The 27,735-nt window shown below is 44.9% G+C and overlaps 3 protein-coding genes and 2 non-coding genes across 22 annotated transcripts in view; 2 read left to right on the forward strand and 3 right to left on the reverse strand.

Annotated features, from left to right (window-relative positions):
* The window catches only part of cast (calpastatin), a 32,696-nt gene extending 14,544 nt beyond the window's left edge, over nt 1-18,152 (forward strand). For 4 of the 17 annotated variants that reach the window (XM_053867751.1, XM_053867752.1, XM_053867745.1 and 1 more), the window contains 39 exons: nt 5,451-5,519; nt 8,388-8,432; nt 8,501-8,599; nt 8,688-8,768; nt 8,876-8,914; nt 9,938-10,024; nt 10,610-10,675; nt 10,764-10,856; nt 10,929-11,009; nt 11,191-11,289; nt 11,349-11,465; nt 11,547-11,609; nt 11,775-11,864; nt 11,974-12,054; nt 12,210-12,263; nt 12,455-12,541; nt 12,770-12,823; nt 13,112-13,159; nt 13,259-13,324; nt 13,401-13,505; nt 13,785-13,901; nt 13,979-14,053; nt 14,241-14,321; nt 14,476-14,529; nt 14,737-14,808; nt 15,144-15,215; nt 15,299-15,370; nt 15,460-15,567; nt 15,641-15,757; nt 15,957-16,082; nt 16,144-16,251; nt 16,318-16,422; nt 16,487-16,579; nt 16,644-16,676; nt 16,741-16,863; nt 16,928-17,014; nt 17,139-17,168; nt 17,332-17,434; nt 17,496-18,151. In XM_053867751.1, coding sequence (XP_053723726.1) covers nt 5,451-5,519; nt 8,388-8,432; nt 8,501-8,599; nt 8,688-8,768; nt 8,876-8,914; nt 9,938-10,024; nt 10,610-10,675; nt 10,764-10,856; nt 10,929-11,009; nt 11,191-11,289; nt 11,349-11,465; nt 11,547-11,609; nt 11,775-11,864; nt 11,974-12,054; nt 12,210-12,263; nt 12,455-12,541; nt 12,770-12,823; nt 13,112-13,159; nt 13,259-13,324; nt 13,401-13,505; nt 13,785-13,901; nt 13,979-14,053; nt 14,241-14,321; nt 14,476-14,529; nt 14,737-14,808; nt 15,144-15,215; nt 15,299-15,370; nt 15,460-15,567; nt 15,641-15,757; nt 15,957-16,082; nt 16,144-16,251; nt 16,318-16,422; nt 16,487-16,579; nt 16,644-16,676; nt 16,741-16,863; nt 16,928-17,014; nt 17,139-17,168; nt 17,332-17,421 — 3,087 coding nt within the window. In that variant the 3' untranslated portion in view covers nt 17,422-17,434; nt 17,496-18,151. Of the gene's footprint in view, nt 1-5,450; nt 5,520-6,872; nt 6,990-7,357; nt 7,442-8,387; nt 8,433-8,500; nt 8,600-8,687; nt 8,769-8,875; nt 8,915-9,937; nt 10,025-10,609; nt 10,676-10,763; nt 10,857-10,928; nt 11,010-11,190; nt 11,290-11,348; nt 11,466-11,546; nt 11,610-11,774; nt 11,865-11,973; nt 12,055-12,209; nt 12,264-12,454; nt 12,542-12,769; nt 12,824-13,111; nt 13,160-13,258; nt 13,325-13,400; nt 13,506-13,784; nt 13,902-13,978; nt 14,054-14,240; nt 14,322-14,475; nt 14,530-14,736; nt 14,809-15,143; nt 15,216-15,298; nt 15,371-15,459; nt 15,568-15,640; nt 15,758-15,956; nt 16,083-16,143; nt 16,252-16,317; nt 16,423-16,486; nt 16,580-16,643; nt 16,677-16,740; nt 16,864-16,927; nt 17,015-17,138; nt 17,169-17,331; nt 17,435-17,495 lie in introns of all 17 variants that reach the window. The other 13 variants (XM_053867741.1, XM_053867743.1, XM_053867738.1 and 10 more) reach the window with 8 other exon arrangements.
* Nucleotides 18,153-20,740: 2,588 nt separating this feature from the next.
* nop56 (NOP56 ribonucleoprotein homolog) lies at nt 20,741-25,775 on the reverse strand. Its single transcript, XM_053867939.1, has 12 exons — nt 25,674-25,775; nt 25,036-25,125; nt 24,862-24,976; nt 23,707-23,871; nt 23,324-23,522; nt 23,052-23,239; nt 22,667-22,818; nt 22,391-22,491; nt 21,987-22,135; nt 21,683-21,804; nt 21,383-21,502; nt 20,741-21,170 (listed from the first exon to the last, which is right to left on the reverse strand). The coding sequence occupies exons 1-12, from the start codon at nt 25,674-25,676 to the stop codon at nt 20,883-20,885; spliced, it is 1,692 nt and encodes a 563-aa protein (XP_053723914.1). The 5' UTR covers nt 25,677-25,775; the 3' UTR covers nt 20,741-20,882.
* LOC128761345 (small nucleolar RNA SNORD57) lies at nt 21,571-21,636 on the reverse strand. Its single transcript, XR_008415003.1, has one exon. It is a non-coding gene; the product is annotated as a small nucleolar RNA SNORD57 (small nucleolar RNA).
* LOC128761351 (small nucleolar RNA SNORA26) lies at nt 22,887-23,005 on the reverse strand. The gene has a single exon (XR_008415009.1). It is a non-coding gene; the product is annotated as a small nucleolar RNA SNORA26 (small nucleolar RNA).
* The window catches only part of mlnl (motilin-like), a 6,623-nt gene continuing 3,936 nt past the window's right edge, over nt 25,049-27,735 (forward strand). For both annotated transcript variants that reach the window (XM_053867941.1, XM_053867940.1), the window contains exon 1: nt 25,049-25,250. The gene's annotated coding sequence lies outside the window, so the exon portion shown is untranslated. The remainder of the gene's footprint in view (nt 25,251-27,735) is intronic.

Below are 27,735 nucleotides of genomic sequence, written 5' to 3' on the forward strand. Positions count from 1 at the left end.
GTTCTTTCCAGTGAGTGTGTCAGGTGAGACTCAGCGGGTATCATTAGTTTTGAAAACAGTGTTGGGTAAGGACCTGATCCTCTGCATTGTTTCTTCACATGACATGAATTGAAAGGGTGCACTTTGGGTGCTATGCAAAAGGACTGCTCCAAGGGTTTATTCGGGCATGATGATTCACCTTCATCAGCATTCATCTGCTGCATGCTGCCTTCTGTTTTACACCCATGAATGTAAATACAGTCTCCACCCAGGCAGGGAAGAAGTTTTTGCAGTGACAACGTCCCTGAAGTATCAGTAGATCATGCACCAAGTAATAATTAGAAATTAAATAGGACATGATTGCAAAAAATAGATTGATTTTTTCCCATTACTATTAATGAAAAAAGAAATAATGCGTTCCAAGCCTTAAAATAGTCTTTTGTGGGAGTGAATGTAGAGTGTCTGCTGCAGGTGGCTGTTCCTCTATGTGTGTGGCCGCTGCATGTGGGAGGGGTTGCCGAGTGAGTGACGTCTCTCCAGAAGTGAAGAGGTGCCCGGTGCGTGTCCAGCTCTGAATGTGCGCTTCTGTGCAGTTTGGCTGTGACAAAGTCATAAACCAAGTCACGCTCTGTCCCAGACTCGCCTCATCCCTGTCCCAGCTCCAGCCCACAACAGGACATCAAACCCTGGAGTGAGAGCTCCAGCCTCGGAGGTGTGGAGAGCGAGCACCTCCCCTGTAACACTCTACCACGGTCCAGTGCGGAGACAGGAAAGGTTTTACACCTCAATATGAAGAAGAAACAGTCAGTAAATGTAGCTAACGGGACACGTCTGCATACAGAGGCTGCGCTATACACAATAACAAAGCGCGTCGTGGGTCAGCTGATCGGTCCGCGCACGTTATGTTTTTTCCGGCTTTTTTCGGGGGCATTCGAGTTCTGGATTTTCATTTGAAATCCGAAACAAAGAAATTCGTGAAATTTTTGTTCGACCTCCAATTTGTTTGAAGTCCGAAACGTTCGAAAACCGAAGTACCACTGTATATCATTTAACTCTGGAATTAACGCAACTATGTGGCAAAACTGGCAGCTGAGATGCTGCTTTCATTGTGGAAAATTAAGTTCATACATATTGTTGGTTTCTCTCCAAGGGGAATTTACTTTTTTGTTTTAAATTTTACAGCGTGCATCATACATACATGACATTCTTCCAAGTTATCTTTGAAGCAAATCTTGAACTTGAAGAGTGACTCTGGGCTTCTCAAACTGATTTGGGGAGGAAGTAAAAATGATTCTGGTGAGTTGCAAAAAAGAATATTGAGTTTTTCAGAGAATGGAACCATCTCCTTGTTCTTGATATGTTGTCTTCGGGCCTTCCCACCCTCCGTCTGGAGTCACTGCATGTTTCATTCATTTGATGTTGAATAATTCTTTTAACATAAACAAAGAGGTTGACTGTTTTGTTTAGCGATAACTGTTTCTGATGAGAGAGTGACTCTCTTGCCGTCCTTTCTCCCCTCCAAAGGATGAACGCAGTTTCTCTCTCAGTGGAAACAGAAATTACTAGTTTGGTTCACTGAAAGTTTGAGTCTGCACATCACAGGTCACTTGTTCTTCCTGGTGAAGGAAGTTCTGAACTGAATAAAACCAACGGTGAGTTGTTTGAAATTCAGTTTTAACTTTTGCGGTCACTTCCTGCATGTTTGAAAACAGATCTTGGTTGTTTCTCCATGCAGTGTGAAGTTTCTGTTTAGGATTCTGTCCCTTCATTCCACGCCCACCGCCCCCACAATGCACTTTCATATTTCCTTCTTTGTACAGATGTATGGAATCTATCGACCTCTTCCAGTGGCAAGAGAAAATGTGGAGCAGGTAGTTGATGCATTTTCTGTGCGTGCACAGGTGGCAAACTAGCTGGAGCATGACCAACTTAGAAAAAAACAACAGAATCATTTGCTTCTCAATACGCTAAATGTTCCAGTTATTTTGTCCCCAGTTATGTTGAAAACTAATGAATTTGGTTAACATTTTATTCTCATTTGTTCTTCAAGATTTTATCTCTTGGTTGTGTATTATAGGGTTGTTGTGTTTTGCTGTAGTTCCATTGTGACTTGATTGTAGAGCACATACTGTATGAAGATAGGAAGTATGCCAAAGCCCCAAAATTCAGCCTAACCTGGGTCCACGCTGAGAGTGTGGTTTTTCCTTGACTATGCATCCAACTTGAAAGATTTTTCGCCACTATTAACTCAACATTTTAGGTCGCCAATGAGGCAAATTTTACTGGAAGTGATTCATTCATGGCCAGAAACCTAACAGAAAGTGATGTAAATCTCTCTATACGGCTGACTGCTCATTTTATTTTACAATAAAGCTTTTTTATGTTCACTTTCCCAATACGTGTTTCACCAGCAGCCCATCACCAACACACGAACCATTCATTGACGTGCCAAACCTCCTCCATTCGTAATATTTTTTTTTTAGCTTTTGGAAGTTTGCAGATAAATTATTGATCCATGATCTCTGCCTGCTAGAAAGAGCAATACCTGATCACAGTTTTATCTTTGACAGTCATTATATTGACATGCTACTGAAGTGATCTCAATTTTGAACCACTATGCCAAATTAAAGCTCTTAAAATCACTTGGCAGACTGGACATAACTACATTTAGAATGTACTTTTATTAAAGTGTTGTTCAGATCTTTCCCTTTCACAGATATTGAATCCAGTGTAAACAATAGGGAATGGTTACAGACATTTAATATTTGGTTAATGAATTAAGTTTTAATTGCATGTCAGTGAAGGATGATTATCTTTTATAAGTGTTTACATGTGCACAGCGATGAGACAGTAGATACTGCTTAAAATACTAAAATACTGAGTGAATGTTTTTATTTTTAGTTTGTGAATTGCAACACTGGAAATAAAAGTTATATTTAAGTCTGTTTGCTGCTGCAGTGAGCAATTAAAATCTTTTAGGGGCCCCATTATTTACTGAGACTTGTGTGATGGGCCGTCAGTATTCTACAATGGAAGTGTATAATAATACTTGACAGTAAAAGTATAAAGTAAAACATGAATAGAAAAGCACTTTTTCAAGGTGTTTTTAAGCTGTTGCATTCAAGTATTTTATCTTTGCTGAAAAACAAAATACATTTCAATAAGCATCATTTCCTCTTGTTTTGCTCGTGAGGGCCACATAGATACTAGCATATCTGATCACAACTGTTCAGTCAAATCCTTCATCGTGCGTGTTTCACATTATCGCCAGAATTATGCGGACTATTTCTTTACCGGTTGAGACGCACCTGGGTGAGTCTGTGAGTCCTCTTTCTCACTCGGACTCTGCAGTGAGAACCAGCGTGGTGTCATTATGTTTCGGTGATATCTGATGTGTAGTAAACTTTTGCTTGTTTAATGTTTGTCTGCTCTCTCTTCCTCCTCCCTGGTGAGTGTAAAAGTGAGAGCTACAAGTACACACTCTTTTGTTAGGAAGCTCATGACAGAAGACGACATGACTCAGCCGCACTGTGCGCTTTTTGGAAATGCCATCTGTAGGAACTTGAACTTGAGTTCACACAGTATCTCCTGCAAATTAACTTATACCCATAAATCATGTCACATTGCATTCAGATCAGACTCCCTGATAAAGCGGCTCCTTTGCAATAATAATGAAACAGTAAGAGGGTGTGTCATATATGTATATACATATATGTTTGAAATGATTAGTTCTGGCTGTTGTTGGCATGATGTTTACTGTTACTTAGGAACAGTTTTCTGCCACTTCCTGAGTTTTTTTTGAGCGCAATGCTGCTGCCGAACAAACCTTTCGTTCCCTCGGCGAAAAGCTGTGACCACATATGTGTAAAATGCACCACAAGGATGTGAAATATTGTGCACGTCCCCACCAGGTCCGGCTCAATGGAGCTTAGAGGGGGGGTTATGATATTTTTGTCCTCTTTTATCTTTGTAGCGGCAGTGCCATCTTACACCTGATTGTTGGGGTACACAGCGCACATATTGCATGACCCGCTGACCAGCTAAGTCTTTTCTAAAAATTCTCCCGTGCATCTAGTCCCTGACACATGGCTGACATATTTTGATGACATACTTTTTCCGGCTCCGTTTTGCGCTGATGTCAGGTCAGTCTTTATAATGCATTCTGCTTTCAAAATTAAATGTGGATTTAAGGGTTAAGTCTTAAGTTGGTCTCTAAGGGTTATTTAAGTATGGCCATCAGGTTTGTGTGTATATTTGGTATGATCCTTTGAAGTGGTCCCCCTGGAAATGTGGTCAGGGCTGGATTAGAGGGAAACTTTACACGAGCCATTTTGGAATACATCCGAGAAGACATTGTTATTTGGTGAAATAAGATGTGTGCTAGAGAGTGATGTAGAGTACGGAGCTTCAATGTTTCGTAAGGAGTTCTGCTGCAGAATATGGCACAAGTTAAAACTAGAAAAGCACTCTGAGAGTGCAAACCAAGCACGTTGAAGTATCCTACAAAAAAAAATAAATCCTGATCAAAATGGTTTTTGCTTGGATATACAGCAACTCGGACATGATTGTAACTATTGTTGTCTTGTTAAAAAGTTTTTGTTTGATGAGTGTGTATTCACGTTAGAAGCCAACAAGACAGTCTTTGTTCCTGCCTCACTAACATGCTTACATAATAGACAGCTGAGCAATTTTGCTCTGTGTGTTCAGTGCAAAGTCGTTGTGCAGTGATCCTCAAAATGAGTCCATCTGCAAACTGACCGGTGCTGATGTGATTCCTTCTCCCTTGCTTTGAGGTTAGCAAGGTTTGGCAAGTTAGCTGCTGGACAGTAGCAGTCCAACATATCAGGTCAGAAATTAAAGTCTTTTAAACAGCGTGAAACAATAAATTAGATAAGTAGAACAGAAAACTTGCTGTACATTTTCTGCATTTGCTAGTTGCTATTTATTACAGGCGTATTGTGAACAGGTGTCTCAAACATGACGCATGTATGGAGTTCAGTGTGTGATTTGCTTTTTTAAAATGTGTTTAGATGAACCAGTAAAGACTTTGGTTTTAAAGAATTTTGTCCATGATTTAATCATTCAGCCATTAAAGGGTTAATAAACACACAGACGGCTCTTGTTATTCCAAAGCAGCTGAAGTTCTAAACCTCGCCCACGGTGTATTCATGGAGCAGATGCCACCTATATGTGCGTGTATAAGCGAGTGCTCCTAAACTAAGTACAGGTCCACCTCACCGGATTCTTGCTACCTCACCCTGATGACGTCAGCTGCTGAAGTAACTTGAAATACTCTTCGTGTTTCCAGGGTTACCTCAGCAATAAACAATAACAACCAGCCACACTGCTGAACATGTTGCACCCTTTTGTGCAGTACTTTAAATATTGCCGCAGCACAAGTGTACGAATGAATATTTAAGGAATGTGTTTGTTATAATTCAACTCTTATCTCGACCTCTCTGTCGTTTTAGTCGCAGTCGAGCCAGGACACACCCAAACCGGCAGCCCAGGTCACCACAGTGAAGCCAGCTGAGTTTGAGGTACTGAACATTCCTCCATAATAAAACTGTGTCTCTTGTCTGTCCAACGCATTCCTTCCCTACAGTTCTGCGCTGCTGTCAGGAAAACCCTGCTGCTTGTGAAATCATGATGTATTTGTTGCTGCTTTTCCTGTTTCTGCTGCGACGGGTATCACAGAATGAAAGTTTGATCTGAGCCACACAGAAGCCCTTCACTTTCCTATTCCCTCCCCCGAAGCAGAGAGAGAGAGAGAGAGAAAACGCCCAGATTAACCCATTAATGTTGGAACAGGAAGTAGTTTTTCTAAGGTTTTTAAGTCATCCATCTTTCAATTTTTTATGCCACAAAAACTTCTGAGCAGCTTACAAGAACTTAATGAGACTTCCTAGAGATCTTGTGAATTTATAAGTCACCATCACCTTGGCTTTAGACAACAACAAGCGGCGGTGAGGAAGGTAGGTTAGACAATTCTCAACTTGCCCCTGAAGCTTTCACTAATACACCCGTGATATGGATGTAACTCTCAGTGCATGACAATGTGTAACATAATGCTACAAGTGACGGGGATTAAACAGGTGAGTGAAAATAGTAGTTTTATTATCGTGGCAGACAAACGAGCTACGTCATTAATCCTCTTCAGTGCTTCGTGTTGTCAGCACCCGCGTACGTACGTCACGCTTGGCACTCGCCCACTCGTGTTTCTCGGATGTATATTAAGCTGCATGTTTACTGTTATTTATAACTGACCAATAACTTACCACGTCACGTGTACATACAAAAGTCAAGGTTGCAACCTGGACAGCAAACATGTGCAAAGTGTTTTAATGTGCATAATTTCATGTTGTCCAATCAGTATGTTATCAGACATTATTCATCTTATTTTTTATGCAGAATATGAACTCTAATAATACTGATGTAGCAACCTGGTTTAATGCTTCATTTTTACATTTTTATCTTGTTGCGTTTTTTCCTCAAGAAAAATGCATACTTCTACTAGCGGCTCGTATTGTTTTAGCATCCCAATATTTTAAATTCAAGTAATGAATCATAAAGGAAACCAAGTTTTAGTTGTTACAAAACATTTGCTAGCAGTGTGCCACAGCTGCTCTGAATCCACAGAATCTATATTCATCCTTCTACTGATGAATACTGAAGTAAGTTAAGGTTCTTACCCACCAAATTGTACTTTCATGTTAAAAAATAGGCACACAGTTATTTATGATATTTTCAAGATTTGTATGCAGAATACTGGTCTTCTTCAGTTGTGGTTCCTCATGTCGTTCTCTGGAACATTGAGAAGGGTCCCTGGCTACAAAGCGATGATGATGATCATGAAGGAGATGATGGACTTCTTCAACCTTGATGAATTTCAGACAAAATCAAGCTCCACCATGGCTTCCAAGCCTGGGGTGACAACGGCAAAAGGGGGACTTTCTGGAAGCACTTCCGTTGGTGGAATAGGCAGAGAGACTACACAGGCTAAACCCGAGGTAGATGGACCTAAAGTTCTGCTGTGGGTCTTCACGGTTTCGAGCTTCAGCTGGTGTCACCACATTCTTCCTAAGTCAGGCTCATCGGCCTAACAGTGTTCCATCACTCATTCCTCTTGGGCTTTCACCTGGATCAGAAGCTGAGCATTTGCTGGGCCACATTCTCGATCTTGTCACGCTACTGTCACGCACATGACTGTGTGAATGACATGCTCCCATCTTTCCTCAATAACACGCCATGATTCATGACTCTAACACCACAATCACTGGTGCTGCTCTTCCTGCTGCTGTCGAACTCCCGAAGGAGTGGACTGCACCCACTCTTTTGACAGTGGTTTTCTGGCTCAGGATTGTAAACTGTCCCGTAGGTCAAAGCTTCAGCTTCAAGTTCTGCTGCTGCTGGGGGAACTGCTGCAGCAGCATCTGCGACCAAACCAGAAGACAAAGCCAAGGTAGACTCTACTCCTGCAGACCTTATTGGCTTCTTGAAATGCCAACCGTTGTTTCAATTCTCTACTTTGGGTCTGGTTCCTGTTTTGTCATGAAGACGCACATTTGCTTTGAACCTCAGTTTCTCTGACAGCAACATGGTCTATCATGAACTCAAGTGAGCTGTCTCAACAACATCTTTTGTCCTCTGGGTTTGGTTCTGCATGCCTGTGCTCGGTGTGGTTTTGTTCATCTGAGACAGAACTCTTGGCCCTCTGAACGAAGACTGATCACTAGATGTGTGACCTGAAATTGGTAGACAACCCTGCCTTGCTTGTGAAGCCAGAGAGTGTCAACTTTGTTGCCTTGTCTTTGCTGTTTATGTTCTGTACTTCACCTCCCACATGCCTCCCTCCAACATGTCTGTAAACAGCTTCTCTCATTTGAGCCTATTATAATCAAAGAAGGTCCAACACTGGCTGACGGCTGTTGTTTATCTTCAAGTGTTTCTCTGAAACTGCTGCTGGAGCTTTGCGTATCACCCGAGAGCCTGATGAATATAGCTGTACTTGTTGTTCCCAATAAAATGTCATCAAGTATTTAAAAAAAAACGTTTGGCCCTAAGTGGCCTGTGTGGCAAAGAGTGATAACTGACTCGTTGAATGAGGTTGCTAAGGGATGATGGCTTGTGAGGACAGCTCGCTGGTGTCGTGGTTTGTGCTGTAGCCTCGCAGCAAAATGGTCATAGGTTTGATTCTGACTTGAAGTAACTCTTGCTGTGTTACCCCAATGCAGTTTTACCAGTAAGTGACAGTAATAAACATCAGTAAACCTGGTGACAACAGCAGCACAATGAAGATCTGTTCTGTTTTGGTCAGAAATCCACATTTTCTGGCAGACCTTAGCAGTCATTTTGTAGTGTGGATGATTCGGTAATGCTGACATGCTTTCTCCACGTCTGTGTGACAGGTGCAAGTGGAAGTTCCTGCTGCAGCATCAAAGGAGGCCAAAAAGGTTGTGTGATAAACCTTTCATCTGCATGTTAGCATCCTGTGTTGTGCTGAGTTGTGTTGGCTCTGCAGGCTGCATCAGATCCATTTGATGCTTTGAACAGCTTACTACCGCCATCCACTGTGCCTAAGGCCCCTGAAACTATAGCTCCAGGCCTGGAGGTCTCAGAGGTACACCACCGTGGCTGTGACTGTGGCTGTATCAGCCTTATTCGTGTGTCATTGTGCATGACCTGTGTGTGTTTGGCATGTATCACAGCATGAGGTCACATCTGAGACACTGGAGAAATGTGGCGAACGTGAGGACACTCTGCCTCCAGGCTACAGGTTTGAGGACATGGTCAGTTGATTTTGGCTGCGCTTCACCTGCACCTTGTTTTACGAATAAATTTACAATCAAATGCATCATTTCTTCTGTAATGAGCCCAACTGTTTTTGTGCTTCCAGCCTCCTGTTCCAGCAGATGTTAAACCCAAGGATGTTCCTGTACGTGAGGCTTTTGTTGTGTTTGTATGTATGTGTGTGTATGCGTGTCGGCCGGTCAGTTGTGAGCTGCTGCTTCCTCTACAGTGAAGAATGTTGCACTGCAGCTGTGGGTGTTGTCTCACCTTAACTTTGTCTTTATAATAACGACACATATTTGATCTCAACACGCTTTTGTTAGATGAGTGTTGCACCTTCCTCACACCCTTGTCTTGGGTCACTCCTTCTTTTGTCTGCTAGTTTTGAGGTGACTTCTTTTGCTTTTATATCTCGAACCGACTCTACGCACTTCTTCTCTCGTGAGTTCTATTCCTGTGGCATTATTTGTTGAATCAAAGTTGAATTTGAGTCTTAAAGAACAATGTTTTTAGAATGGCTATGTTGCAGTGGAATGTTTTGGGTGTGACTGTTTTCCTTCTCTGTTGCAACAGTCTCCTCTACTTCTGTTTGCTCTTTGGCTTTCCCCATTATGCCTTCTAGTGGATGCTTGAATCACTGCAGTGTGCTCCGAGGTGCTTATTCTCACAGTTGGATTTTAGATTGGACAGAAACATGGACCTATCGTTGAGTCTGAATTATATATTCCAAACGGTGTATCAGGTGTTCATGGAATCATCCAGAAAAGATTGTGGTGATCAAATCTAGATAAGAAGATTGCATCGACACTCTTCAGCCATTATTGTCCAGTTATTATCTCAAGATCATGTCAGTTTTTGAAAATAAAAAATCCGAAAGTTGTTCTAAATATATTTACATCAGGGACACACAGTGCTTAATGTTAAATAGAAATTCCCAAAATCTGAAATAATTTACTACATTACATTTACTACATTACTACAAATCTATTGTTTAAAATGTTAAGAAAAAGGGGAAATATTCTGTAGGAAAATTCAACTTGAGTTGTATCATGAAAATAGTTTTGGCTCTTGAACTCCGGTTGGAGCTCCAGATGTCAAGATGAAGTCCTGATATGTGTTGAGAAAGTGACCCCTGTCAATTAAGATTTAAATTCTGTTTGCACCTCAGAAACCTCTGAGCACCGACGAGGCCCTGGATTCACTCTCAAGTGGTTTCCTGAGCTCGACTGCTCCGGCTGCATCCAAAATGCAACAGGTTAGACACACTCACATTTCAGCACTTCACTTAGAAAATGCACCGTATTTCACACCCAGCTGCAGCATTTCTGCACTCTTGTAAGTAATGTAACTCATGTGGGAATGTTGGTTTACTCCTTGTGCGAGGGTTACAGTTCACATTCCCGGTGTCAACATTGAGAAATATAGTTGTCTAAAACTGCTCTTTTCTAAATTATGTATCCTTCTCCTCTATTTGCAAACAATGAGTAGATTTTGTTCATGCATAGGCAGAAGTGTCCAAATTTGCACCTAAATCTCAAGCTCTACAGTGACATCCTAAATTTTCCCAAGACACTCCTCATGTAGTTATTGTATGGTATGGTTGTATGGTCAAGAAATGAATTCAAATCTGAGTATAAAGTTTAATCAATAATTCAATGAATTCATCAATTCATAGAAATATGAAAGTACGATCATATTGGTATCATAATTTGCGTTTGAACCTGGATAATCTTGAGGATTACAATAACAATATAATGTTTCTTTTTGAACTACAATGTGATTTGAAAAATTTTGTAGGACTGTTTAGTCTGATGTCTGAAGTGTTCTTCTTCTCTCGCAGAGCCATGTTGAAAGTGTCAGTGCCTCGGCTGCTGCCCCATCTAACTTTGCTCCACCCCCGACAAAGGTATGTTGAGTTGTCACCTCATGTTCCCTCATGTTTGTTTGCCTATGAAATGATACTTGAAGAAAGAGTTTCCTGAAATGTCTTGCAGAAAGCAGACACCTCATCCCCCCCAGCTGACAAGAAAGCCAAACTAGAGAAGGCCGAAAAGTTGGCTGCTGGAATCTCTGCCACACCTTTTAAGGTAGAGTGCCCTCTTTTGATCTGGGTGATGTGCTTTACTCATTTCCTTAACCAGTCTGTTGTGGACCTGCAGAAGGGGGGGTCTTCCCCTCCAGCCGACAAGAAAGCCCGGATGGAAATGAAAGATACAAAGGTGGGCGCCAAGAAAGATGCGGTGAGTCGTGCTTGTTTTTTTCCTCTTATACTGTAGGTCCACACTGCGCCGTGCAGATGAATATCACTAAAGTTTTTCGGTCAAATGAAACATACCTTTGCAATTTTGAGTCTGGAGACATGTTGGTCTCTGTCTCAACTCAGATGTTTGTCTTCCAACTGTCTTATTCTTCTGTCCGCAGGGTGGAGATTTGTCACTGGATGCTCTTGGTGCACTTGGTGACTTGCTGCCTACATCTCAGCCAGAACCGGAGCAGCCGCCACCCAAAGACATTGTGACAGTAAGACTGTCCTCCGCACACGTTTGGCTCTTCAACGTGAGACCATTTTACTCGTGCAGGAGGACAAGCACAAGAAGGAAAAAGGAGTTCGTACTGGCGAGAACGACAACACCATCCATCCTGACTACAGGTTTAACAAGGAGGAACTGGAGAAACTGCCAGCACCAAAACCTGAAGTGAGGTTTTTTTAACTGTCCATCTCATGGTGATTGTTTTTCAGCACACTCATGAAGTTGTTTTCTTTTCTCCTCCTGTAGCCGACAATGGGCACAGACGAGGCGCTCGACATCTTGTCAGGAGGCTTCTCTTCCATTCCTACGGTGATATGTCTCTCTCAGCTATCGTAATGGTTTGGAGGGTGATGATGGAATAGTACTTTACTTTCTAACAAAAAACCTTATATTAACGACCAAAGTTAGCTCTGTGACTCCAGGTGGACCTCCTTCAGTTCCCCTGGATTCAATTTTACTGTTGAACTTGTGCAGGAACCTGCGGCCTGCTGGGCTGCTCCAAAAGTCCTCTGCCCTGTTGAAGAGACTCTTGTCGAAAAGGTGGACCCCAAAAATAAAGCAGGGGTGAGTTTTGTTGGATTATGAATGAACAATCAATGAAAAAAAATGACTGAAAATTACACTTCTATTCTGTCTTGATTTGGTTCACTTTACCTGACTTGTGTTTGTGCAGGAGCCTGAAGCCCAGAAAGCAGCTGACTGCCAAGTGGATGGGATCGTCATAGAACCAGTTCAGCCCAAGAAGCCGAAGAAGGTGAGTTTCTAGCTGCAGCTATTCCTTTTGTCAATCGGGAAATACCTTGTTTTTTAAGTCCTGATCTGCCTGTAATTTCTCTTTTCCTGGGGTAGATTATTTAGTTTTCCATGGTAGCCATGAACTGTTGATCTCACTGGCTGATGTGTTTTTAGAAAACTCCCCCTGCTGAAGAGGATCCTTTATTGGCCATCGCTCCTTCTGTTCAGGTACATGGAACTCCTTACTTCATGCATGGCTTCAGTCGGTGACTTCATCATGAGGCTTACTAAAGTTGGTTAGATGTCAGTCTTGCCAGGTTTGAAACTGGATGCATGACAGGAAGGGAGCCACACTTTTCATTGAATTTGAAGGATTTTTTTTTGTTGAATGTTTGTGTGGATTTTCTTTTCATGTGCAGGAAGTTCAAATTTGCCACGGAGCACCTTCTGTGAAACGTCCAGTAGAAGAGAAGCTCCCCAAACTGGTTGACTCTTCAAAGAAAGATGTGAGTAGTTTGTGTCTGGAGAGAGATAAATAGGTAAAGAAGAGACTGCATCACAGTGGAGACAGATGGTAGAGTTGCTTATGTTCAGAGACTCAGGAATATATATATATATATATATATATATATATATATATATATATATATATATATATATATATATATATATATATATATATACATATACACATTTTTGAAATGTTGACCTAACACATCTGATGTGTTTTGTAGAACGCGCCCCCTGCTGGAGATGATCCTTTTCTTTCCATCACTCCTTCTGTTCAGGTATTGCTATCTTCATCTGATTGTTCGCTCAAAACCAGTTTAGTCCAAAGACGTGAAGCTTGACAATAGACAGCTTGTTGGTGCTGAATGACACCTGTGTATACAGGACAGTCTTCTGAAGGGAAGTTGTGCATGGATGATTGATTGTTCAATGTCCTGTGTTAGAGCGCTTGAATCAACTGAAAACAAATTGACCCCTCCCAGGTCATGACTTTAAGAGTCGCGGCCGGGATGATGTGTTTCTCTGAGAAACTGCTCTCCTGACTTTTGTCTGCATTCATTATGCAGGAACTCCAAATTTGCCACGGTGCACCTTCAGTGAAGCGTCCTGTCGAGGTGAGCTCTGCTTTTATTCCCTCACTTGTGATTTTGAAATTCTGTACAACTGAGTTGATGGCTTTCTGAAAGTAAAACCAATGGTGTGTTGTGTTGCAGAATCCACAGGCATGTGTAGCCCCTCCTGTGGTGTCTTGCACCTTCGAACCCAATCCCAAAGATGCAGTGAGTTTCCTAGCTCAAATCTCTGTCTTGGTTTCCAACATGTGTTTTTCAGTGTATCTGACGAGTGTGCTTGCAGACGGACTCCATGTCATCAGACGCTCTCTCAGCACTTATGGACACGCTGCCCATGGATGCCCCCAAACCAGAGCCTCCCAAACTCAGACCTGAGGACATTGTCTCGGTAAAGATCTACAGAAATCATGCTCAAAATTGCCTCATCAGCTGCCTGAACCAGTCACATCCAGAGGTGACATTTCTACAGCAGAAATAGTTGATGAAAACACATGTGTTGGTCGGGTCAAATATTCCAGCGACTTTGGAGTTATGCAAAGAGGAAAATAAAAAAGTCAAAACGGCAGCAGTTACAGTGGTGTGACTCTGAGTTCAGATAGTTCTCCTTTGTAAGAACACACTTTTAAAAACGAAATTGCAACTCATCTTTGTGACCTCTGTGGGACAGGAGGATGAGCTGAATAAGGAGAAAGGTGTTCGCGTCGGAGAAGATGAAAACACGCTTCCACCTGATTACAGATTTAATGAGGAAGAACTCAAGAAGCTTCCTCCTCCAAAACCCCAGGTAACGTTTCTATCGTGCTTGACAGCTTGAACTTTTAATATTGGCTCGATATTACAGACCCTTTGTCTTCCCTGCAGCCCACCATGGATACTGGTGAAGCTCTGGACATTTTGTCTGGTGACTTTGTGACTCCGTCTGCACCTCCTGCACAGGTAAACACCCCGATTGTTCAAAGGCGATCTGAGTGGATCAGCATGGTCTTGGAACCTCTTAGTGTTTTTCCTAAGTTAGCTCTGCGACTCCGGTGGACCTCCTTTAGTTCCCCTGGATTCAATTTTACTGTTGAACTTGTGCAGGAACCTTGACTTGGTTCACGTTAACTGACTTGTGTTTGTGCAGGAGCCTGAAGCCCAGAAAGCAGCTGACTGCCAAGTGGATGGGATCGTCATAGAACCAGTTCAGCCCAAGAAGCCGAAGAAGGTGAGTTTCTGGCTGCAGCTATTCCTTTTGTCAATCGGGAAGTACCTTGTTTTTTAAGTCCTGATCTGCCTATAATTCTCTTTTCCTGGGGTAGATTATTTAGTTTTCCATGGTAGCCATGAACTGTTGATCTCACTGGCTGATGTGTTTTTAGAAAACTCCCCCTGCTGAAGAGGATCCTTTGTTGGCCATCGCTCCTTCTGTTCAGGTACATGGAACTCCTTACTTCATGCATGGCTTCAGTCGGTGACTTCATCATGAGACTGATAGTTAGATGTCTGGTCAGGGTTTAGAGTGTAAACTGTGGATGCCTGACAGGAAGGGAACCTGCCCACAAGCCACACTTTTTATTGAATTTGAAGGGATTTGTTGCGGAATGTTGTGTTGATGCTTTGATTTTTCTATTCATGTGCAGGAAATTCAAATCTGCCACGGTGCACCTTCTGTGAAACGTCCAGTCGAAGAGAAACTCCCCAAACAGAAAGACGTGAGTTGTCTTCACTGCTGTTGTTACTTTCTTGCATCTGGAGGGAGATGAATGCGGTGGAGACGAGAGAGCAGCAGCGTGGAGATGATAGGACCTTCAGCTGGATCTTCAGTGGTTCATGAGAGTTTGCTAGACCAGGCCACATGGATCAGGGAAATGGAAGTTTGCTAGTCTTTGGGCATCGGAGTGGCACTACTGATATGGGCGTCATGGCAGATGTTAGGAGAACAAGCAGTCGGCGCTCATGATGGATGCTGTTAAAAGCTGCAGTACAGTTGCATGCATTGATTCTGTACAAACAGGATTGTGACATTTTGTTTTTTTGCTTTTTCCAGACCCCAGCTGTGGATTTTGTTGCTCCCACGAATGTATCTAATCTTCAGTCTTCACTTCCTTCAGTACCACAGGCACGTTTTACTCATCCTGGGAAAACAAATACAGATATGTGCTGTTGCACACTGACTGTATCTCTCATCTCTCATGTCTGCAGCCGACAGTTTGTCCACTACAAGAGCCCATGAAAATTGATTGCAAAATGCCAGGAGCAGCCAAGAAGGACCAGGTAAGTTTGAAGATGGAAAGTTCCGATCATAAAACTGGATGTTTACCAGGGTGGATTCATATTTAAGGAACTCTCTCTCTACTCTATAGCCTGACTCGGCGATGTCAGGTGACGCTCTGTTGGAGCTCGGGGATTTGCTTCCCGCTGCAGTGCCGGTGCAAGAACCACCCAAAATCAGACCCGAGGACGTGGTTCCGGTACGACAACACACTACGATACACTTGTGCAAACCTCTCCTTAACATTCCCGAGTGTTTTGGGTGCCCAACAGGAGGACGAGGTGGAGAAGGAAAAAGGTGTTCGTGTCGGTGAGGATGACGAAACCCTCCCACCGGACTACAGGTTTTCTGAGGAGGAGCTGATGAAGCTGCCAGCTCCCAAACCGGAGGTGAGGCCTCCGTCACAGATTCATGAAGTCTGAGTTCAGAGTTTTCACCAACCCCATGTTTTTTTCCACAATGAATATACATTTTGAAGATTAGACTGTGGTCCTCCAACCTTCACCATGTTTCACTTGTGCACTTAAAAAAACAAGAATTACTATGGAGTCAACATTGGCTCGTATTAACTTGGTTATTGTTGTGCAGCCCACCATGAACACTGGTGACGCACTGGACATCTTGTCTGGAGACTTCACCACGTCTTCGACAGCTCCTGCAGTCCAGTGCGCTATGGTCCCGCCCTCGGTCCTGCCCTCGGCCCCGCCGGCACAGGTACGCATCGACACTGTAAAAGCATTCAGGGTCAGGGAGGATAAATGAGCGTCCCCTACAGGCTCCAGACGATTTCGCTCTGGACAGCTTAACTCAAGATTTTGCCGCCTGCTCGGCCGCTCCTTCAGTGAAATGTGAACCTCTCGTTCCCATGGAAACCGCACCTCACGTGAGCACCGACGTGCCAAAAGACTTCCTTAAACTTTTGCCTGAATTTGTTGTCGCTCACTTCCAGCTGGAGACCGGTGCAGACTGCGCCCTGGACGCTCTCTCCGACACCCTGAAGGACATCACGCCGGCCCCGCGGCCCGTTGAAGTTCCCACCAAAGACATTGTCAAGGTGCGTCATGGGTGGCGGAACGGACCGGGCAGGGATGCTTATATCTGTCTTCTTGCTGCTGCAGGAGAAGAAGGTGGTAGAAGAGAGGCTGATCAAGATGGGAGAGCGAGATGACACACTGCCTCCTGAATACAGACCCACAGAGGAAGATCTGAAGGTGACCTGAGCACAACCCCATTCCATCTGAACTGTTTCTAATCGTCCTGAATTCATTATTCAAGGAAATGAAAAAGGCAGATGTGACACCAAAGCCAGTGAGTGTGAAACAGATTTGCTGTTTAAAGCAGAAGAATAAACCTTCATTGTTTACTGTTACAGCCGATGAGCACGGAAGGAGCTTTGGATTTGCTGTCCAGTGAATTTGCCAGCGCTCCAGACCCTCCTGTCGCCCAGCAAGACGTTGCTGCGGTGCAACAGGTTCTGCAGTCAGAGCCCACACAGGTAATGAGAACACATGCAGCGGCTGTTGGACTCAAACAGGACGTAACGCTTTTGTTTTCTGTAGCCAATGGCTGCTCCGGTCCTGGACACCCTGTCTGACACCCTGCTGCCAGACGACTTCCCTGCCAAGGCCAAAGCAGACAAACCGAAGGTGATAACGAGTTAAAAAAAAAAAAAATTCTCAGTCAGGCGCTGCTCAATGGCGCCATCTGTAGGTGATGGCATGCCGTCAGCCTCGAGGTACAATAAAGTGTGACTTGTCGACTTTGTTCCAGGGCAAGAGCAAGTCCAAGTCAAAGTCAAAAGTAAGATGCATGAAAGCATGAGGCCTGGACGTCTGCATGCATAAAATTCATTGTACATAAAATACTGTAAATGCATGCTGGTTCGGTGTCATATCTCAGGCGGTGATATCCGTATCCGGTTTCTGCCTGGTTTGATGTGAAGCAACATGACCTTGTGTTCCAGAAACAACCTGCAGAAGATCTGTCGGCCACGGACCTGCTCTCCGCTCAGCTGACCACAGATGTGGTGCCCACACCTGGAGGAAAGAAGTAGACGGCACGCTGAGGTACTTGCTCTGCCGCTGACAGCAGACACTCGGCCCTCACTGCAGATCTGTCCTGTTGCAGATGGTCTCCAGAGAAGACAGGGGAGCATCAGTGAGGACCCTCTCTGGGAAATAATGATCTGTGTTTTTTTAAAGAATGTAAAGCAAGTTCATACACATATCTATTCACAGAAATTCTGCCGCACCTTTGCCACATTTAGTTAAAAACAACATCATTGATGTCGAGGAAGTGGGATACAAAGTTAGATCTGTCAGCTGAGGTTTCTATAGCAACACACCAGCTCTGGCTTTTCTTGTTTCTTCTCGAGTGGCAGGTGAGCTGAGAACTTGTGCAGTCTTCTTCCTGATCTGGCCGAACACTAGTGTACAGCTTGGTTTGCGTCGTTGACAAGGTTGTTTACATGACGAAAATATGTATTTTTCTGCCTTTTTTTAGAGAACTAACTGCCAAATTAAGAAGGGTGTTTCGCTGGTGTCCAGAAGTGCACTTATTAATCGCCCCCTTTGTATACTGTAAAAAGACTTTTGTTCAAATACACTGTATCGGTTAAAAAAAAAGGACTCGCCCCTTTTCTTCCCCAACTCTTTTTATGTCAAATGTGTGTGTGGGTGTGAGACACAAGATGTTTTTAAAAAGGTGGGAGTAGTATTAAGTTAATGAATACAACATGTGTATGGTGTGCTTGTACTGCAAATAAAAACAAATTTGACATAAAGCGGGGCAACATGTGTTTTATTATGTCACGTCAGCTGCCTCAGGAGTCCCACAGGCCAACAAGACCCGATAGGACTCCTTCTTCAGCCTGACGGCATCCCTTACTTTCGGTGTCCACCACTGGGTTCGGGGATTGCCGCCACGACAGGAGTGGAGACCTTGCGACCGCAACTACGCACAGCCGCACTGACCATGGAGGAGGAGAACATGGACCACTCAGACTCCATGTTACCTTCCTCTGCTACCACTGACAGCGGGTTCCGCCAGGCGTTCCCAGCAGACCCTCACAATACGTTTGGGCCTGCCCGGTCTGACCGGCTTCCTCCCCTGCCAGCGGATCACACTCACCACCAGGTGGTGATCGGTTGACAGCTCTGCCCCTCTCTTCACCCGAGTATCCGAGACACACGGCCGAAGGTCAGATGACACGACCACAAAGTCAATCATAGACCTCCGGCCAAGGGTGTCCTGGTGCCATGAGCACTTATGGACACCCTTGTGCTCAAACATGGTGTTCGTTATGGACTAACTGTGGGTGGCACAGAAATCCAGTAGTTGAACGCCGCTCAAGTTCAGATCGGGTAGGCCGTTCTTCCCAATCACGCCCCTCCAAGTCTTGCTGTCATTGCCTACGTGGGCGTTGAAGTCTCCCAGTAGAACAATGGAGTCCCTGGTTGGGGCACTGTCAAGTACCCCTCCTAGTGACTCCAAGAAGGCCGGGTAGTCTGCACTGCTGTTCGGCCCGTAAGCCGTGACCGCCGTGAGACGGACAACTCCAGAAAAGTAGAGAGTCCAGCCTCTCTCAAGGAGTTGGGTTCCAGAGCCCAGGCTGTGCGTGGGGGAGAGCCTGACTCTATCTAGCAGGTACCTCTCAACCTCCCGCACAAGCTCAGGCTCTTCCCCCCCCTAGCGAAGTGATATTCCATGTTCCAAAAGCCAGAGAATATCCACGCGAACCAGGTCGTCGGGTCCCGGGCCCTCGACTGCCACCTAGTCCTCTTTGCACCCGACCCTTATGACTCCGCGGGTGGTGGGTCCGCAGGAGGGATGGCCCATGTCGTTCTTTCGGGCTGGGCCCGGCCGGGCACCATGGGGAGAGACCCGGCCACCAGGCGCTCGCATTCGAGCCCCAACCCCAGGCCTGGCTCCAGGGTGGGGCCCTGGCTGCGCAATGCCAGGCGACGTCACAGTCCTTGTTGTTGGCTTAAGGGCTTCTGAACTGCTCTTAGTCTGACCCGTCACCTCGGACCTGTTTGCCATGGGAGACCCTGACAACATAGCTCCTAGGATCATTCAAGGTACACAAACTCCCCCACCACGATAAGGTTGCAGTTCCAGTGAATACAACATGCTTGTACTGCAAATAAAAACAGATTTGACATAAAGCGGGACAACATGTGTTTTATTATGCCACCTGCAGTGCTTGAGTCCTTGCTTTGACTCCTGTATCCTGCACTCTGCTTTTCCCCCACAGTCCAAAGCTGTGCCAAACGTAATCGATGGATCTGAATTGTGCGCACCGTGATCGATGGGAAGGTTTATGACCACTAGATGGCGCTGTTTCTATTTAGCTTTGCCACCGCGCCACCTACTGGGCACTTGTCTGACAGGAGGTCAGCGGGGTTAAACCCGAGCCCTCAGGTAGGCTTCATCTAAACACGAAAACAGTTTTTTGTTTTGTTTGTCTTTCAGCCGTTTACTCCGCTCCGGTTAAAACATGCTAAGCAACCTGGGACAATTAACTCCATAAATTGGCCTGAAAACTTGACACAACTGACAAGTTTAGACACCAACGCCACTGCAGAAATGTAAGCAAAAAAAGTTAAAAAAAAACAGAGCGAAGATGTGTAAAACAGATGTTTGCTAACTGCCACGTCTTTGGCTCTCGGTGACTGACACGTAGAGAGCAAGTGCCTGAAGTCAAATATGTACAAAACCATGTTTATGTTGTTTCGAAAACAACAAACATTTGGTATTTCATAAACGACTAAAAGAACACGGTGTCACTGTTTTAGCATTAAAGAATGTACAGAACATGTTAAAGCTCTCATAGCTTACTCTTCGTCTTTAGTTGGACAGGATTTTGCTATAGATCTACACTGGAGAACGTTCTATAAACTATGTAACAATTCTGAAACATCTTCACTGTTCCAACAGCTCAAGGCCTTTTTGTCGTGTCTATACCTAGGACGATATAGACGATAGTCATAATTCATAAAAGAAAATACCAATTTTCTTTTCTTTGTTATTTAATTTGTTCTTGAAGGCTATCGTGATGTTTGGTTTACATAGTTCTGACAGCGCTTGAGAAACGTGAAGGTCTAGTCCCACAGCACCTTCTATTCAACGCTCACTAATAAACTCAGCACCTTCCGGAAATGTAACTTCTCCCAAATTCAAAAAAACAGAGCCACCTCACCATATCCTCTGATTTCAGAAAAGGTTTGTGGCTTTGATAATGTGATTTTCTATTAAGACATTCAAGTGGATTAGTGATATTCAGACTTACAATGTTTATTTTCTCATCTTGGAAAAAAAGTCCTTGGGGATAAGGTTCTATATATAAAGTTGGATGAAAACAAAAACTCGAGTTCATGGCTAAACACTTTATTTACAGAAAGTGTCCGAGTTCAAGGCACCGACACGAGCATCTGACTAACTGAACACAACTGCTCATAAAAACAAATGGCATTAAAAAAAACAAAAAAACTATACAAGAGTCTTTGGCCTCGCTCAGTCTGCAGCCTTCTTTTTTTTCTTTTTCTTCTCAGAAACTGGAGCTTCAGGCTCCTCAGCAGGTTCTTCCGCCACAGCTTCCGATTTTCGCTTTTTCTTTTTAATTGGAGCTTCTGTTTCCTCGGCGACACCATTGTCCTCTTCAACCTCAGCCTTAGCTTTCTTTTTCTTCTTTGCTGGGGTCTCTGATCCGTTCTCTGCTGCTGGTTCTTCTGCCTTCACCTCAGCTGCTTCCTTCTTTTTCTTCTTTTTGGGTGTCGGTGATTCATCCTCTCCGTTCTCCACCTTCAAGGTGGGACAAGAATCGTTAGCCTCAACAAAACAAAGTCGCATCCGGCGCAGTTGTTTGACCCTCTTCAGTGATCAGGCCCATTAAGTTGGACCAGCCAATGGTTCGGAGTCAGTCTGATCTTGCATGTCGTACACTGAGACCGGACCACAGATACCGTCCAGCCTCAAATCAAATACATGCGCCAGCCATCGCTGCCTTCACATACCTCCACATCGCCGTTTGTTTCTCCGTTGGCCTCCAGCTCCTTCAACTTCTTTTCCTTCTTCTTGCGCTTCTTTTCCTTTTTCTCCAGTTTTCTCTTTATTTCAGCAGCAACATCGGTGGCCTAGGAGGATATATTCAAGCTGTGACTACAGTTAAAGTCAGCACAGGTTCCTTGAAGACAGCATCGCTGCATCAGGCTCATTAAATCAGTTTCAACCCTCAGCGTCATCAGGAAGAGGCTGGTCATCACATGCAGCAGTTTAAATCCAGCCTTCCTTTGAGCTCACTTTTCCTGACTCACCTCCTTCACCGCCTCTTTCATGACGTCCACGTTCTTCCGCGGAACCTCTCCACTTTCGTAGAAAGACAATCGCTCTTCAACTTGGTCGCGCAGCTTGTCCCCAAACACGCTGGTCGGTATCTCTGCAGGTTCAAAACAAAACGGTCAGCACCTGCAGAGGGCAGCAGAGAGGCCTGTAGCCACAGACTCTTTTGCTCAGGAACAAGCTTTCTCAACATCAACCTGACGGATGAATGCTGTTGACGAAAAATATGAGCATCATAGCAAATCCTCAGGAAGTCAGAACGAACGTCGGTTTACCGACCTGAGAAGCAGTCGATTCGCGAGGCGATGGTGCACTTGTTGGCCAGGTAGCGAGAGATGCGCCCCTTGTTTTTGGCGGCAGCGCGGCCGATGAACGTTGAGTGGAAGATCAGTCCGTACTTGGGGGTGTTTCCCCGGGTTTTGAGAGCTCTGTGAGGACATTAGGGTTCTTCAAAACAAGACAGGCATCCTGGACATCGAGTCACACCCACAGAAGCTAAAATTGAATAGCGGTAACATCCGACTACCTCTGTGCTGTCAGTGGCTGCTCAGACTGTGGGGGTGCATGTGGGCGAGAGGGATCACTCCAGACTTCAGAGGTCCAGTCACCCTGCTCTGCTCCTGCCCAGCCCTGCCATCACGGCAGCCACGTGTTTCCCCAGCAGGGAGGGGGCGCCCAAGTACCTGAACAGGGCCTTCTCCGCTCCGAGGATCTGGACGGTGGAGGCGGGGTACTTGGCCAGATTGGTCAGGCTGCCAGCGTGGGAGATGAGCCGAGCGCCAACCTGGAGGAAGACGATCATTGAAGTGACGCTTGTAAAAGACGAGAGCGGACAAAGCTCTGCAGTGTGGACCATCAGCACCAGAGGAAGCTCTCGACACAGAGGTTCAGGGGATTGACAGATTTTGGTTCAACATCATGGGTCCGGGAGAGTGGGCCCAACAGCTACAGACACTCACCACTTCTCCGATCAGAGCTGCCAAGTTCGGAGCCACCTGGCTCATCTTGGAGCGCAGGTACTCCTGCAGCTCCAGGCGGTACGCTGCCAGGGACACGACCCGGTTGGAGAACCGCTCGATGTTGATGAGGTCGATGGGGGAGATGTCCATGCCTGTGGGACAACAGCCAGACATTGAAGGAGCAGCCGTAACCAGCAGCGACAAGCTGAACACAAAGAAAGATTGTTTCTCCCGACAGGATCCGCAGTGAAGAAGTGTCCTTGCACTACAGGTTTATGAGAGAGCTTCTCTCCCCCCCTGTGTTAGTCACCGAGGACACCAGGGGTCCAAGGTGGGCAATAAAAGGGGTTCATAGGCGGCATTCATCTGAAACAGATAAGCTCACCCATGGAGGAGCGAGAGGCCTCCACAATGGCCTGAGCTTTGGATGCATCCATCACCACCTCCTCCAGGGCCTCAAGACTCTCCTCCGACAGCTCCTTTCTGTTGCCGATGAGTTGAGCGAGGCGGCAGTACATGGAATTGTCCGAAACGATCTTGACCAGCTCCGGAAAGTGGTAACCGTACCATTCGCTAGAAAACAAGAAAAAAAGAGGGCATGATTTCTCCAGGTCCCTCACAGGAGGCAGCCAAAACTTCCCGTCACGAGTTACTCACCGGACTCTCATTGAGAAGGTATTGATGTCTTTGTCCAGCTGGTCCAACAAAGCGATGGACTGGATGATCATGTTGTCTGCCCTGTTGACATTGAACTTGACCTTTGCTCGGGAGTAGCTATGGCCGAGACCCAGCTGAGCCTTGGAGGCGGCCTGAGCGGTCAGTCCCTTCACCAGGGTGTGGAAGTGCAGGCGCACACCTGAGAGAAGAGACCACAAAAGCAAGGTTTGTTTGTGTGGGGCGGCGATGAGGACTTGAGCTAGAATGAAGCGGCTGCTCAGATTTTCAGTATAAACCATCAGGAGTTTCAGGATCATAACGTTGCATCATAACGCCACTTTATTCAGCTCAGCATCACAAAGTTCATCAAGAAGGAACAGCACCTCTGGTGAGCTCAGCCACAACGCCGGTCGTCTGGATGGAGATGCCAAACTCTTCCTGAAGTGCAGCGCCGATCTTTGCGTCGGACACTCCCAGAATGGACTTCTTTTTTCCCGAACGAGGAAGGTTCGTCTCAAGGAACAACTTCAAGTCGGCGTGTACGATACCTGAACCAGAATGGCATTATTTTCAGATTCCCACTGAGAGGAAACATCAAGTCTGAGGAATATACAGTGGTACCTCGGTTCTCCACCACAATCCATACCAGACGGCCGTTCGAGAAGCGAATTTTTCGAAATCTGAATAGATTTTTCCCATTACAATGAATGGAAAAAGAAACGATGCGTTCCAAGCTTTAAAATAGGCTTTTGTAGGAGTGAATGTAGAGTGTCTGCTGCAGGTGCGCTGTTCCTCTATGTGTGTGGCCGCTGCACGTGGGAGGGGTTGCCGAGTGAGTGACGTCTCTCCAGAAGTGAAGAGGTGCCCGGTGCGTGTCCAGCTCTGAATGTGCGCTTCTGTGCAGTTTGGCTGTGACAAAGTCATAAACCAAGTCACACTCTGGCCCAGACTCGCACCATCCCTGTCCCAGCTCCAGCCCACAACAGGACATCAAACCCCTCTGTGACACTCTACCACAGTCCAGTGCAGAGACAGGAAAGGTTTTACACCTCAATATGAAGAAAAAACAGTCAGTAAATGTAGCTGACGGGACACGTCTGCATAGAGAGGCTGCGTTATACACAATAACAAAGCGCGTTGTGGGTCAGTTGATCGGTCCACGTACGTCATGTTTTTTTCCGGATTTTTTCGGGGGCGTTCAAGTTCTGGATTTTCGTTTCAAATCAGAAGCAAAAAAAAAAATCAAAATTTTTGTTCGAAGTCCGAGGTACCACTGTACTATGATCACACCTGCCTAAATATACCTCATTAATCTCACAGTTTAACAGCTAGAATTTCACATTTGGAAAGAATTCTCAGACTACACAGTTCTATGCGACATTAAATCTGTACACTTAAACTCTAACAGACGTGCGCTCTCAGTTGTTCAGGTTTATAACAAGGCTGTCATCAGTGAAGTCAGTGGATTGACAGATTATTGAAACATCATCACAACTGAGGAACGCTCACACAAGACAAAACAACTGCGCAGTAGTAACCTTCAGAAATGGCATTGACGTTTTCCAGCGCCGTCTGAGCCGACTTGAAGGGGAAGAAGGCCGCCAGACTGACCATGTTCTTGAATTTGCTGATGTTCAGCACGCTCTCCTCCACCTGACGGACACACGCATTCAGAGAGCGACTCCACGCGGGAGGCCTGGCTGAAGACTCACCTGAGGAAGAAGCATGCCGACTTCCTCCACCTCCTTGACGGCGAACAGCGCGTACCCGGAGGCATGCTCGAACAGAACGTGCATGATGACCTGTGGAGGCACGAGGAGACTATGAGCACAACACCACGGAGGAGCGACACCAAAGTCCGACCCGCGTCGCCTTCACGCTAAATGAAGGACAAGGAAGAACTGGAGAAAGGCTGACTGATCAAAAGGTAAGCGATGAGTCGAATTGATTCAACTTATTCTGACCAAACAAAAGCAGATCCTCTATGTACGTGCGTGCGTGAAGCCACGTGGTGTCCGGGGACCCACGTGTTTACCAGGGCCCAGTTAGCATCCTGCTACGTGGCGCGAGCAAAGAGATTAAAAACAACGAACCCTGAAAAACAAACGGTGTCGATTCGATTCGATCTTGAAGGACATAACTGAGCTGAGACTTTGTCTGACCGCGTCCTCTAGCTGAAACCGACTTACACGCGGAGCGACGGTGCCACGCGGGCGGCTAACGCCTCCGCCGCGCAGGCCGGATCCTAGAGTTCCGTTTTAGCAAACACGCTTTTGGCATGGGGAGTTTGGAAAAGTGTAGCAAAAGTAACAACCAACTACCAAAGAAGGCCTGAGCTCCGTATTCTCACCATGATCTCGAGTGTGCAGCAGCGACAGACGTGCTGCCTCTTCCGCTGCTCCGCTCCGAGTAGGAAGAGTTGCGCCACTTCACCTCGCTACTGCGGGACAAGTCACGCGAGATCACGGAGCCATCGCGAGAGTCGCTCCAGAAGAAGCTTTTTTTTAATGTTCAAAATGGCTTTCAAAACCAAGCGAGAGTAACTATATATATATATATATATATATATATATATATATATATATATATATATATATATATATATATATATATATATATCATGCATCATGTTTGCCCCGTTTACATGGAGTAATGATCATTTCCAAACATATAAAATAACAGTCTATGGGTTTCAAAAGAACCTATTTTTTGCATGTGGGTTTTACATGCAGTGCAGTGAAAATTGAACAATGAGTAGTTCACCTCTGTGACCAGGGGTGGCAGCGTGAGCTCTTCAGTCCTTCCAATTCCTATGACCGTAGAGCAGACCTGGGCAAGGTGCAGCCTGGGGGCCATATGCGGCCCGTTTGACGGCAGACGTCATCTGCCTTTGACGCCAGACGTCATCTGCCTTTTTTTTGTTCTTTCTCCTTTAGTCACCACCTCAGCAGTATGTTCTTGTTATAGGACTAAAATTTTCTTCTTTTGTGTTTTTCCTGTTCTTCAAAATACATTGAAGGAACACTGAAAATATATTTTCTAAAATTATTTTAAAATAATAATATAAATTATACATTACATGAAATCATTATTAAATTATTGTGTCAAATTAAGTGCATATAAAACGAAATATTTCAATAGGTTTCCTGGCATATTTACACTTGTTAATATCCTTACATTGCATTTCATCTTTTTTGGTTAATTTTGTCCTTACTTAAGTGTGTATTTTGGATATTTTCCCCTCATGTTTTGTAGTTGTCTTTTGATGATGGCCCCTTACAACCGTGTCAGTAATGTGGCCCTTTAGGAAATTTAATTGCCGCTCCTTTGCCGGAGAGGAGGAGCAAATGAAGGTGACAGGTAGCAAGGAGCCGTTTCAGAGTCAGTTATAGACCAATCAACTAGTTTAACTTCAGAGGTCCAGCATCAGCGCTTTGGAGCGACGGTTCAATGCCGTCTCAGTCAAGGAGCTGTCATCGTCAACACTCTTCCTTCAGCAAGTTTTCGTCATGAACTCGAAGATGGAGAATATCTAAAGTCTTGTTTTTGATCATCGACATGAGCCCTGAGTTTAATGGTTGCTAACGTGGTGGCGATGTTCCTTAAACCTGCTCCTTAAGCCAACAAATCACGTATTGTAATCCTCATGTGAGAACTAATGATAAAAACAGCCTGAGTGAAGGAAGTTGAAGACAAATACATAAGTATATAATGTTGTTACACTGTCATCCGAGGAGCAGTCTGTTGACTTCTGCTGCTACTTGCTAGCTTAGCATTACCTAGGTCGTGTAGTCCAAATGAGAGAAATTCAAATTTCTCTCCATTGGTCTGACTAAGCTGTTTACCTTCATTTTAAACGTCCAACCTTAGTCGGGCCGACGCAAAAATAATTCCGTTTTCTGGGCCGTAACACCAATGCCGACGCAACACATTGCTCCAGTCCACATGATATTTTAGATCTTACTTGAAATGAGAAACGATATATAATAAATAAATGATGCCACTATGCCTGACTCTGATTTCCATGAATGTCACTGCTTTGCAGTCATTGCATCTGGATGCTCTGTTTTCATTCCATGGAACCACAGCTCTTTGAAAGCCAGTCTCAGATTGGATACATGTGTAGGTGCAGCTTACACTATACTTTCACATCGTGACTCAGTCTCATTTGTCTTTTCCCCCGAAAGTCAGCACCTACACAGCGTCAGCTTCTGTCCCAGTTTGCAAAGTTCATATATATACATTTTTTACGATCGCAATGAGGATATTTTACATACATCTCTATGCTTAATACCAGCATCCACTCCCACAAGCTGTACTGTGGTTTCAAGTTCTTGTTTTCTTTGTTTTGTTTACTCACTTTTGAGTAAATAAATAATTGTTTGCCCTGTGTAGGGTAAACACTTGATGAC

The sequence above is a fragment of the Synchiropus splendidus genome, chromosome 6, assembly GCF_027744825.2.
Source record: "Synchiropus splendidus isolate RoL2022-P1 chromosome 6, RoL_Sspl_1.0, whole genome shotgun sequence".
NCBI lineage: Eukaryota > Metazoa > Chordata > Actinopteri > Syngnathiformes > Callionymidae > Synchiropus > Synchiropus splendidus.